Source organism: Dendropsophus ebraccatus, chromosome 12 (assembly GCF_027789765.1).
Source record: "Dendropsophus ebraccatus isolate aDenEbr1 chromosome 12, aDenEbr1.pat, whole genome shotgun sequence".
In the NCBI taxonomy this organism is placed as follows: Eukaryota; Metazoa; Chordata; class Amphibia; order Anura; family Hylidae; genus Dendropsophus; species Dendropsophus ebraccatus.
Window position 1 is genome coordinate 30,627,426 of NC_091465.1, and position 12,626 is coordinate 30,640,051.

At 41.6% G+C, this 12,626-nt stretch overlaps 1 protein-coding gene and 1 long non-coding RNA gene across 2 annotated transcripts in view; one reads left to right on the forward strand and one right to left on the reverse strand.

The window, feature by feature from the left end:
- The window catches only part of LOC138770086 (uncharacterized), a 56,775-nt gene that overhangs the window by 40,714 nt on the left and 3,435 nt on the right, over nt 1–12,626 (reverse strand). Inside the window, exon 2 of the long non-coding RNA XR_011359392.1 lies at nt 10,810–10,904. This is a non-coding gene — a long non-coding RNA (uncharacterized lncRNA). The remainder of the gene's footprint in view (nt 1–10,809; nt 10,905–12,626) is intronic.
- The window catches only part of PLEKHN1 (pleckstrin homology domain containing N1), a 40,347-nt gene continuing 32,695 nt past the window's right edge, over nt 4,975–12,626 (forward strand). Inside the window, exons 1-2 of the mRNA XM_069949008.1 lie at nt 4,975–5,121; nt 10,572–10,671. Coding sequence (XP_069805109.1) covers nt 5,039–5,121; nt 10,572–10,671 — 183 coding nt within the window. The 5' untranslated portion in view covers nt 4,975–5,038. The remainder of the gene's footprint in view (nt 5,122–10,571; nt 10,672–12,626) is intronic.

Consider the following 12,626-nt stretch of genomic DNA (forward strand, 5'->3'; position numbering starts at 1 on the left):
TTTTCAGTAGGTTTGACCAGAAGTAATATGGTTTTTGCCCTATGTGACCTTCTGTCCTTCCTGACACCTTCACATGATTGACTGATCTTTACTCAACATGTGTCACCTATAAAAACCCCAGCGGAGCAACAGCTGGAGAAAACTCGCCCTCATTTCCCTCTCTTATGGGATAATGCCTGTTAATAAAGGTAAAGTGTACACCATGGGGGGAGATTTGTCAAATATGGTGTAAAGTAGAATTGGCTTAGTTACCCCTAGCAACCAATCAGATTCCACCTTTCATTTTTCAAAGGATCTGTGAGGAAAATGAAAGGTGGAATCTGATTGGTTGCTAGAGGCAACTGAGCCAGTTTCACTTTACAACATGTGGGAGATTTATGAAACATGGTTTAAAGTAGAACTGGCTCAGTTGCCCCTAGCAACCAGTCAGATTCCACCTTTCATTTTCCTCACAGATCCTTTGAAAAATAAAAGGTGGAATCTGATTAGTTGCTAGGGGCAACTAAGCCAATTCTACTTAACACCAGTTTGATAAATCTCCCCCCATGGTTTCTTCAGCAGGAGACGGCACAACGTTTTATATCAGTCATGTTCTGAGCACTAGATTGAGTTGTGTCCAACCTAGACAATGTCATCCGAGCTAAATACATCAGCAACAGCTGCACAAATCTCTACGCTAGGAACTAAGGATTATTGTATAGAATATTCCATTGGCATCCATTCCCCTCTAAGGGCCCTGTTTCACCGGACGATTATCGTTTGCATAATCATTAACGATTAACGATCTCCAACGACTGCTATTGCGAAAGACCTGAAAACGTTCACTCATTTCCATGGAACGATAATCGTTACTTTTGATCGTAAGTGCGATCGTTTTTTTCTTTGCTATTTCTTCGCTATTGCGTTCGTATCTATTGCAAACGACCGAACGATGTCTTATTCAATGCGAACGATTTGCGAACGAGCAACGATAAAAATAGGTCCAGGTCTTATAAAGCGATCAACGATTTCTCGTTCAGTCGTTAATCGTTAACTGCATTTCAACCGAACGATTATCATTTAGATTCGAACGATTTAACGATAATCTGAACAATAATCGTTCGGTGGAATAGGGCCCTAAGGGTGCGTTCACACCTACAGGATCTGCAGCAGATCCTCAGCAGATTTGATGGTGCAGATTTGATGCTGTGTTCAGTTAATTAAATGAAATCTGCTGCGGATCTGGTAAGTGTGAACGTACTCTTAAAGTGTGTGGAGACATGGAGAGTCACCATTGACATGTAAACAATTTCATCACGGGGGTCGACATGTTTAGACTAGTGCCCATATACCTGATAAGGTTATACTAAACTCGACCAAACCGGTTGCCGGCGACATGTTCAACAGACAGTATAAGGTGTATGGCGGCCTTGCAACTATTTGCCATTCCTATTGTTCTTGGAGTTATAAGTTAGCCCCAGAGCTGTATGGCTGTGGCTTACCTATCTTCTCCCCATAGAGAACACATAAATGTATTGCATCATAATGCAACATTATTAAAAATGTATGGCCACCTTAAAGGGCATTTTTTCTGAATCAACTGGTACCAGAAAATTATATAGATTTGTAAATGACTATATAAAAATCTCCACTCTTCCAGTACTTATCAGCTGCTGTATGTCCTACAGGAAGTAGTGTATTCTTTCCAGTCTAACACAGTGCTTTCTGCTGCCACCTCTGTCCATGTTACTAACTGTCCAGAGCAGAAGCAAATCATAGAAATACGCTCTTTTAAGTAAATACATCTAAGGTTTACTGATTAAGGGTGGGTTCACACTAACGAATCCATGCGGATAAGTTCAGACGGATTACGTCACTTGTACCTGTTCGCGGTGGCACGCATATCCGCCCGTGCCATAGACACCATTCTAAGGCCAGGCCGATTCTGCGTTCTGCCGAAAGAACTGACACGTCAATTCTTTCGGCAGAACGCGGAATCCGCCCAGCCATGAATGGTGTCTATGGCACGGGCAAATATGCGCACCGCCACAAATGGGTAGGAGCGACGGAGTCCGCCAGAACCTATCCGCGCGGATTCCGTAGTGTGAACCCGCCCTAAATCAGTTTCTCTGTAGTGGCCTGATGGTATCCTGAGCTCTGTTTCTTGTACCCTGCCTATAATTGAAACCAGACATGGCTGATCCTTCTCTGACTTAACTTGCACTATTGGTGGAGAGTCAAACTTGTTTCCAAAAAACACCCAAATTAAGACGCCTGTGAAGTCTCTAAAGGTTTTCGTCTAGGATCCTACTAGAAGCGAGGTGGAGAAAGTAAAGTTTTAGAAGCAAACTGACTTTCTATGGGATATAATCAATCCTATTATAACATTGATTCTAGTGTCAGACAGTCCTATACTTCCAACTGAAAAAAAGTCTACAGATTCCCACCCTGATCCCGATTGGGCAGCCCATAGGCTGGGCTCACACCAGTATAATACAGAAACATTTTTGTTGTCATTTCAACTCATCAGACCTGTTCTTCCGGAAGTTCAGACCATAATACAGACTATATTACACCAGTGTGAACCCGACCCTACATTACCATGCGATTCCCTGGTTGGAAACTATAGTGTGTTTCATCCACCCCAAAGACATCTTACAACCCAACGTCTCTGGAATTTCGCTGCAAGGCGCACACATCTATTTGCATAACGCTCTTATCTAATTTGCATATTTCCTGCAGGCATTGGGTATATTGGGTATATTTGGCCATAGACATAGAAATCATTTGTTGATGTGTTGGGTAATTGGTGCCAAATCATCTCCCCTGGGGGGTCAAACAATCATCTCCAACCGAGGCAAAGCGGTTTTATGTCTTGTCACCACCTGTTCCGATTGGCTTATATGGGTTAGGGTGGGTTTCATAGGCCTTTGTGAATGCATATTACAGCCACAAGTCCTGGCCCAACAGCAGTTCTGATGGTCAAGCCATGACTTGTGGCCGTAATACAGATGCAAAAATGTGGCTGTAAAACAACTGTGTGAAATTGGCCTTAGGCTATGTTCACACTTTTTTTTTATTTTAATTGTTGATTTTTTTTTTATTGCTGGTAATGCAAACGTTATTTAATATATATTATTTTATAAAAACTGATAGAAAGCTACAAAAAAAACAGCACTTTTTCTTTGCACAAAAAATATGGGACCAAAAACTGTGTGCGAACATGGCAATCAGTCTTTTGACCACAAACCTGATAAGCTATGTTCCCACTATGTTTTTTCTTGTCTGTTTATAATTTTTAAATCTGTCATTTTGTGGTTTGGCCACCCGTCAGTGCAATAACGGCTGTTGGTACATTATTCTTGTTTATGTGGACTGGCCTTTGGGTGTGTCTTTAATTAAAAAGTCCCTTGAATTTAAAGGGGTACTCTGGTGAAAATCTTTTTCTTTCAAATCAACTGGTTTCAAAAAGTTATATAGATTTGTAATTACCTTCTATTTAAAAATCTCATGTCTTCCAATACTTATCAGCTGTTGTATGTCTTGCAGGAAGTGCTGTTTTCTTTTCAGTCTGACACAGTGCTCTCTGCTGACATCTCTGTTCAAGACAGGAACTGTCCTGAGCCGCAGCAAATTTCAATAGAAAACCTCTCCTGCTGTGGACAGTTCCTGTCTGGGACTGAGGTGGCAGCAGAGAGCACTGTGTCAGACTGAAAATTAAACACCACTTCCTGCAGGACATCCAGAAGTGGAAGTATATGAAATGTATAAAGCATGACAACATGTTTTGTCACCTTTATAATAAACAATGACTGCAAATGCATATTTATATATCTGTAAAAATCACTGGGTGTAGGGTCAAGGTTCATGAGAAATCGGCATAATTAGGCCCAAGGTACAACCAGTACAATAGAAGGGTTGTCTGTTGGCATTTTTTCTGTCTTTGGGAATCCGCAGTAAATCAAGGGCAGCAAATTTATATATACCATAATCCACACATTACAAGAGAACGTCTGCAAGTCTGTCATGGGCAGGGGTACAGAACCTTCGGCCCTCCAGCTGTTGCAAAACTACAACTCCCATCATGCCTGGATAGCCAAAGCTTTAGCTGTCCAGGCATGATGGGAGTTGTAGTTTTGCAACAGCTGGAGAGCCAAGGTTCCTAACCCCTAACCTAGTGTGTTTGGTGACCATGCATGTGTTCTTACAGGGGAAAAGAGAACAAACCGCTACCAGATACAGCAAACTGATTGAACGTTGACATTCAACACACCCAGAATTATAAGAAATCTAACGGTACTGGATTTCTGCTGACTGTTCGGTTGTGTCAGATAGAACCATGCTGTGATCTTTTGGCCCAAGCTTTATGCATCAATATAGGGGAACAACGGAGTACTGCATAATTGAGCAGGTACACCTTTCAGGAGCCTCAAAAAGCTTGGTGAAGAATTGTTTAAAGATATGTGCAATCAACAGGTGGCACGGGTAGCACAGTGATCCACAACCTAGTTAGAGAACTACAACTCCCATTGTGTCCACACCTGATTGTCAGGGCATGATGCGAACTGGATTGCAGTATACATTTGACAGTGCATGATGGGAGTTATAGTTTTTCTAGTGAGCCACAGTATGGGGAAGACCGCTAGTAATGCAAAACGACAACTTGCTGGGAGTTGTAGTCTTTCCGCAGCAGAAAAGTTACAGGTTGTACAACTATTGCATTCTAATACCACTCAGAATTATAATCAGATTTAGTCCAATCTCCAGAAAAGTCACCCCAAGTGGGCACTCTCTTGTTTTCCTATCCCAGCAGGGACATGGTGGGGGTAATTGTCATTATTCATCCCCCCCACCCCCAATCCCAATTCACACATCCATGTCAGTCCCAGGTTATCTCTAGAGAGGAGTGAGGCGGGTGTGTTGCCCGGGCAGGCTGCTCACACATTGCTCACAGGGTGACACCCACATTTACACCCGTGTGAGCGGAAGTGAGGAGGATGAGTAGGAGCCCAGTCCTCTGCCCTGTGCTCAGTGTGGATCAGGAGTGCAAGGGATCAGGATGGGGAACCTGAGCTGTGTACCGCAACCTCACCGCCAGCTTAGATACTCCTTCTCCAGGAAGAACTCCATGCAAGGCAAAGAGTAAGTCACACTGCCTGGACTCCATCCCTATGTCATTGCAACTTTATATCTTCAGAACATCTCTTACAATCCTTCCCTTCCCTTAATATAGTTTTCATAGTCTGATCTCATTCTCTGTGTTCTTTTACTGATTCTGTAGTTAAATTCTGCAAGAAAAAAAGTTTTGAAAAAGTTTTGGTGTAAAGTTGTGTTGAAGTCTGGTTGTGACTCCTATCACATCACATTATATGACTACAAATAGATTTGTTGTGTCTGTGGTAGACATTGGATATGATTAGCTTGAATGCAATGCATTTTGGGGCAAATCTTCATGTTTTACCATTGTGATCTGTCATAGCTGTGCCCTGTAGGTGATAGGAAAGTAGTAGTGATACCTAGATCAATATATATATAATATATTATAATTTTTTGATAATAATATTTTATATATTGAACTCTGTAGACAAATATTTTTGCAATAGTGTTTACCTTTTATGCAACTATTATTCTTACACCTGATATACAATGTAGCCTGTTCCATGTGTCCTCTTACATTGCTCTCGCATGCAGTTCACACAGAGTTTAGCAATTCCTGGGAATGAATGGAGACCAGATAGTCAAAATCCCTATATGCTTTTAGATGATTGATATATTTTCTATTGGCTTTTCTGAGCGCTGACTGTGTGAGAATTTAGTATTTAGCCTAGAAGCTGTGGGAAGGTTTGTGCAGTCGGTTGGGAGTGTGGTAGAAGGGATTTGGAAGTTCGTTGCTTTGTATTAGGTCTATTTGCATATCTATTGTGTGTTTTTGGAGAAGCAAGAGGGGGGAGAACAGACCAGATAGTTTAGTTTGTGGATTCTAAAGAAACTTTGTAACACTTAAGATGCCCATACACGCTCCTTATTTGTTGGCGGATTCTCTTGTTTCCAGAGGGATCTAGTTACTGGCGGACCCTGGCTGTCTATTCTTGGTTAGAGGGAGTTGGATATCAATGTATTTTATTTATTTATTTTTTGGGCAATTCTCTTGCGGACTTGTCCTTACTTCTTGTTACTGGCCAGACATAACGTATAAATTAGTGTGAGCTGGACATGTGTGATCCTATATGGTGGGGGGGAGGCGATAGCGAGAACAGTCAGCTAAAGGATTTTTCAGCTGCCAGTTATACTCAACAGAATAGCTGCCACTTAATACTTAAAGAGGCTCTGTAAGACTGTACCAAGTATTGGAAGTGTAATTGCTTCTCTTCTTCCCATCTGTGTATACTGGGAAGCTACACGCTGGGGCCATATAGACTTGTCAGAACCAAAAAAAAAATTCCCTACAACCTGTCGCTCTCCAGCTGTTACAAAACTACAACTTTAAGAGAAGTGGCTTGGAACACTCTGGAATATTGGGAGTTGTAGTTTTTCAACAGCTGGCTAGTGAAGAACTCTAACCTATACAATAGTGTTTTTTTTTTAAAAAAAAAGCTTAGATTATGATATCTCAGGCTCCCGACCTCCTTGTGCATGCGCCTGGTCACCATTTATATGTATCATTATTTTCTAAATGTAATTGGTTACAACTGGTTTTACACAGAGGTTAATTTGATGTAGTTTAAAGGGGTTACTGAACTTTACCCCTTCCCCCTCCTCCAAAAAATGATAATGCATTTACCACACCAACACTTATAATTAGGTTTCAAGCAGTTACAATACAGGGACAATTAGGCCCCAGGGGGTCTTCCCATCCCCCCCTCTGCCCCTGTATGTTACTGTACACAAAATTACTTGTCTTAATTGAATTAGGGCAGTGAAATGCAGTCACATGAAGGCATGTGACGGATCTGGACAGATGAAAAACATCTTTTTTTAGACTGTAAAATAGATAATTTTTTAATTGTTTTTATGATTGTCCAAAATTAGAATGAGAGCCCTCTTTTTATACTAGAAGCATCGCTGCTGTTGTGTCTTGTATTGGAGCTCGGTCCCATTTACAGTGGCGCCAGTGCCATACCTGACGGGCCATGGAGAAGAGTGGCACTGTTTTTTTTTGTTTTTGTTTTTGTTTTTTAAGGTTTTTATTTACTTCCTGATAGGATTGCAGCTCTGCCTTTATTGAAGTGAATGGGGCAGAGCTGCAACACCACACACAGCCTGTGGACAAGTTTGGCGCAATTTTTGGGAAAAAAAAAAGCAGCCATGTCTTTTTGTATCCTAGACAGCAAACAATGCCTTAAAAGAAAGGGTCTTTCTGTTCTAAAAAGTGCTTGACCCCCATTGGCTCTGACCACTTTATTTCTTCTTGAATGGAGTATTTCCATGTGGGTGAATGTGGGTAGCTATAAATGTCAGGATATTCCCAATATGTCACTTACATGTGGTCTTGAGATTGAGGCTTCCCTGGCCCCCACCAGCCCTGTTATGTCCACTGAAGGTGGTCGGGAAGCTAAAACCAGATAAACAAGTTTCAATCTGTAGTTTGCATGACTCCTATTACATTATTGGGAGCATAACACTGCTATCTACATAACTAAGTTGTGGAAACAGCATAGAGCTACACTGCTTACGCAACTCCTATTAACCTATATGGAAATTACTTAAAGTGTAACAGCCGTTTGCTGTTTTCAGCTTTCCGACAACCTTTGCAACCAGGATGGTGGGAGGCAGGGATCCCCAATCGTGAAATAGGTTCAGGTCCCAGAGTTGGGATATGCATCTATATGCCCACCCAATTTTTTGAAGGGTATCTGAGGTTTCCCTCATGGTACCTAAAGCAAAGAGTGGCATTATTCTTGGGTATGAAATTTTGCTGAACTGGCAAAAGATGTGTCACTGTCCGCCCTGTCTGGGTAGAAGACTTCTTTCCAAGCACAATATTACATGAACCTTCCCTTTGGGAATTTTCAGATGCCGTCAGGCCCGGGGTGGAGTGTACAGTCTTATCTGTACTTACTCCCTCTGATCTGCCTATTACTAAAGGCCTGTGTCATGTTTACCTGTGATACATGCCTGATGTCAGAGATTCCAGCAGCCTTGCATTGATCGCTGCAATGTTTATGGCTGCCACTAAAATCCTCTTATCAGTTTATTTATGGCCTCAGCAGGTTTTCTGTAAACTTTGAAATAATACAGTAACACCGCAACAAGAGGAATCAGCGTTACGGATTCAGTTTGCATAATTCTTATCCTTTTAAATTGATTTAACCATTAGAATTGATAGATGTGATCGGTCGGATCCTTTTTTTATTTTATTTCTTAGCTTAATTATCATAAGACGTATTTTAGACAGCTGGCACTAGAATTTCTTTAAATGAATGACTATCATGGGGATAAGAAATCTGGAACATAAGCATGAGGCTTATATAGTAGATTTGCTGCTATGGAACCTAGTGTAAATTTTACAGAGACCCTCTTAAAGGAGAAGTCAGTGAAAATTTTTATTAAAGTATTGTATTGCCCCCTAAAAGTTATACAAATCCCCAGTATACACTTATTACGGGAAATGCTTATAAAGTGCTTTTTTCCCTGCACTTACTACTGCATTAAGGCTTCACTTCCTGGATAAAATGGTGATGTCACGACTCGACTTCCAGAGCTGTGCGGGCTGTGGCTGCTAGAGAGGATGATGGCGGGGGGACACTGAGTGACACAGGGCACTGGAGGTACACTGAGCATCCCTCTGCCATCATCCTCTCCAGCAGCCACAGCCCTGGGGGTTGGGTCGTGACATCACCATTTTATCTAGGAAGTGAAGCCTTAATGCAGTAGTAAGTGCAGGGAAAAAAGCACTTTATAAGCATTTTCGGTAATAAGTGTATATTGGTGGTTTGTATAACTTTTAGGGGGCAACACAATACTTTAATAAAAATTTTCGCCGGACTTCTTCTTTCAAGAAAAAAACCCTGCAACCTGTTTGGCTAACATGGACAACTACCCAATTTTTTATTTCCCTTAGTTCTGTTTTTATAACCCCCAAAATTGGATCAGTCAGAGGAAAGACACTAAAAAGGATCCGTACCCAGTTTTGGCTGGAGAAATATCAGTTGAGCCAAGATATTAGGTGGCCACATTCTAAACAACTTGTCATTTGCGCTTGGTCTGAGAGGTTATCGTCCTGTATCTGACAATGACCTTAGAAATCCAACAGTCTACAGACTACAGATATACAATAGGTATTTCTTATTGTGCGTTTACACGTAGCGATTATCATGCGAATTTGTGCGATAACGATCGAATTCGAACGATAATCGTACGTGTAAACGCAGCGAACGATCAAACGACAAACGAGAAATCGTTCATTTTGATCTTTCAACATGTTATCAAATAGTCGTTCGCACAAAATTTGCAGATCGTTCCGTGTGAACAGTCGTTCGCCGATTTAACCAATGTGTGAGATAGGCTTAAGGATCGTTAAACGATCGCAAAACGAATTTTCCGTACGATATATCGTACCGTATAAACGCTGATCGTTATGAAAAAAAAATCGTTACTCCGACATCGTTAATAATCGTACGATTGGGCCAATTATCGTTTCGTGTAAACGCACCATTAGGCTTTTTCATAATGCAAAAAAGTTGACTTTACAGCAGAACTCGAGGGGTGTAGTCTCCAACCTGTTGGTGAAACTTTCTGGGCTTGCTGGGAGTTGTAGTTATGCAGCAGCTGGAGAGTCACAAGTTAGAGATTAAGCTGGCCATATTTTACAGCTGTAAAGTGGTTGTCCAGTGAAATTTTTTTTCTTTCAAATCAACTGGTTTCCGAAAGATAACTAGAGTTGTAAACGTCCATTTAAAAATCTCAAGTCTTTCCATACTTATCAGCTGCTGTATGTCCTGCAGGAAATGGTGTTTTCTTTCCAGTCAGACACAGTGCTCTCTGCTGACATCTCTGTCTGAGACAGGAACTCTCCACAGCAGGAAAGGTTTTCTATGGTGATTTACGACTGCTCTGGACAGTTCCTGTCTCGGACAGAGGTGGCAGCAGAGAGCGCTGTGTCAGACTGGAAAGAAAACAACACTTCCTGCAGGACGTACAGCAGCTGATGAATATGGGAAGACATTAGATTTTTAAATAGAAGTACATTAAAAATCTATATAAATTTCTGAAACCAGTTGATTCGAAAGAAAAAGATTTTTGCCCGAGTACCCCTTTAAGTTATCAGGCTACTTAAAGGACATTACAAGGAGTTGTGGTGTGTCACTTCCTCCAACAGGCCAAAAATGTTACGCAGCGGCCATCACAACAAAAACAGGATTGCCTTGGACAAAGGGTGGCCTGTCGGAGCAGCCGTAGGGAAACGCATGACCTGTCATACCATTGTGGAGCTGTTCTTGACACACGGGCTCATAACAATTTATTATAGGTCATAAAGTGTTAAGGTTTTTGTAGCCACTGGTGTCAATGTGACATTTCATAATAACATTAATGTATGCCTAGCGGTAAAGGAATGCCGGGCAGCTGTCTCATACCACCTCTCTTCTTCACAGGCAGGACAGCAGAACGAAGTGGACATATTTGTTTGGGAACGAAAGCGGCGTTGGAAGAGTGACCCATTCGGACAACATTCTGCACTATATCCCGGGAAAGGTAAGCACTTATCTCAATGAACCAATATAATTCCCTTTAACTATATTGCTTATTGATCTGCCCGGCAAAGAAGGGTTAATTCCGTTCCTGGGTCTTGGCCTTATCAGGCACGTCTGCTGTGTACATATCTCCGCTTACTTGGAATTTGGGATTGGCTGCCAGTATATTCCTCACTCCTCTGTATTCCTGTAGGAAAGGCGTTGTATGAGATGGCCATATGAATCACAGCAGTCCTGTATATACACATACATATGCATTAGAGAAAAGATCTATAGTTTTTATTAAAGAATTAGCATAAAAACAATATTGATAGTATCAGCCAAAATGTTATTGTAAGCTGAAGGACGTATAGGAGCGACTTGATGATTTTTCAGATTTCCTGTGGCTTCACTGCTTTCTGATATGTAGTTTGTGCTTAAAGAAACACAGGATAACCACAGGAAATGTAAAGTTTCTGCAGCTGTTCGGCGCTTTTTTTTTTTCTGGTTTAATTTAGGGCTCAACAGGTTGGTTGCCCCCATAAGTTACTGTACACACACAGATTTATCTGACAGAATTTTGAAGCCAAAGCCAGGAACGGGGTATAAAGGAAAGACTGAGATCTCTCCTCTTTTCAGATCCATTCCTGGCTTTGGCTTCAAAGATCTGTGGGGGAGATTTATCAAACATGGTGTAAAGTGAAAATGGCTCAGTTGCCCCTAGCAACCAATCAGATTCCACTTTTCGTTCCTCAAAGAAAGGTGAAATCTGATTGGTTGCAAGGGGCAACTGAGCCAGTTTCACTTTACACCATGTTTGATAAATCTCCCCCTGTATGTGTAAAGTCAGCCTTACTTGCACGCATGTTTTCACTGTCTAAGGAAAAGTTGGTGGCGACCTTTGTAAAGATGTTGGCATTCTTGCAGTTGTTGGGTGACCTTTAAGTTCGGAAAGTTTCCCATGCGCCTATGCCCTCTTTTTGTAAAGGTATGTCCACATGGAGCTTTTCTGCAGAGGAGCCTATTTTTTTTTTGGGGGGGGGGGGGGGTTGACTTTTCATTAGAAATTCTCACTTTCAGGCAAAGCAAAATCAAGTTGACCCTCTAGTGCAGGGGTAGGGAACCTTGGCTCTACAGCTGTTGCAAAACTACAACTCCCATCATGCCTGGACAGCCAAAGCCTTAGCTTTGGCTGTCTAGGCATGATAGGAGTTGTAGTTTTGCAACAGCTGTAGAGCCTAAGTCGCTTACCCCTGCTCTAGGGTTGGTCTACTCTAATTACTCTTTAGATATAGGATTTTTCTTACTTGTGACCTAACAGAAGTAGCATGTTGCCCTGGGTGCAAAAGCACCATATGGCAGCACCTGTTTACTTGGCCAATTGTTATAGTATTAAGTTCATTAGACTGGAAGAAGAGCCATATTGGTTTCATTCTATTGTAGTTTGAGCAGGTGGATAACCACTGCTTGTCCGGACCATTGCTTACATTGTGGGGAAACTACCATGGAGCTTTACTTCGTCACTTTCCCAAGACCGCAGAGAAAGTAAGACTCGCTATTGAGTTTTACAGGGTTGTTTTTAATCCTTATACTGTTAATACACGCAGATGGTCACACTTCATTAATTTTCAGGGATTGTAAACATACAAAGAAGTGAAAGTTGCGACATGGAGGGAATCGGTAATGGAACTGGATGTTTTGTGTAGGAAAGTATTCTGTAAAATGTTCCAGGTCAGGAAGAGGACGCAGATGGATTGTGCTTATTCAGTGTATCAATGGTGGTCTGTGAATTATAAGCAGCTAATATAATAGAGGTTATAGAAAGAGACACGTACAGTGTTAGCACACGTGCTTAAAGGGGTTATCCAGCGCCACAAAAACATGGCCACTTTCCCCCCCCGCTCTTGTCTTCAGATTGGGTGGGGTTTAAAACTCAGTTCCATTGAAGTAAATGGAGCTTAATTGCAAACCACACCT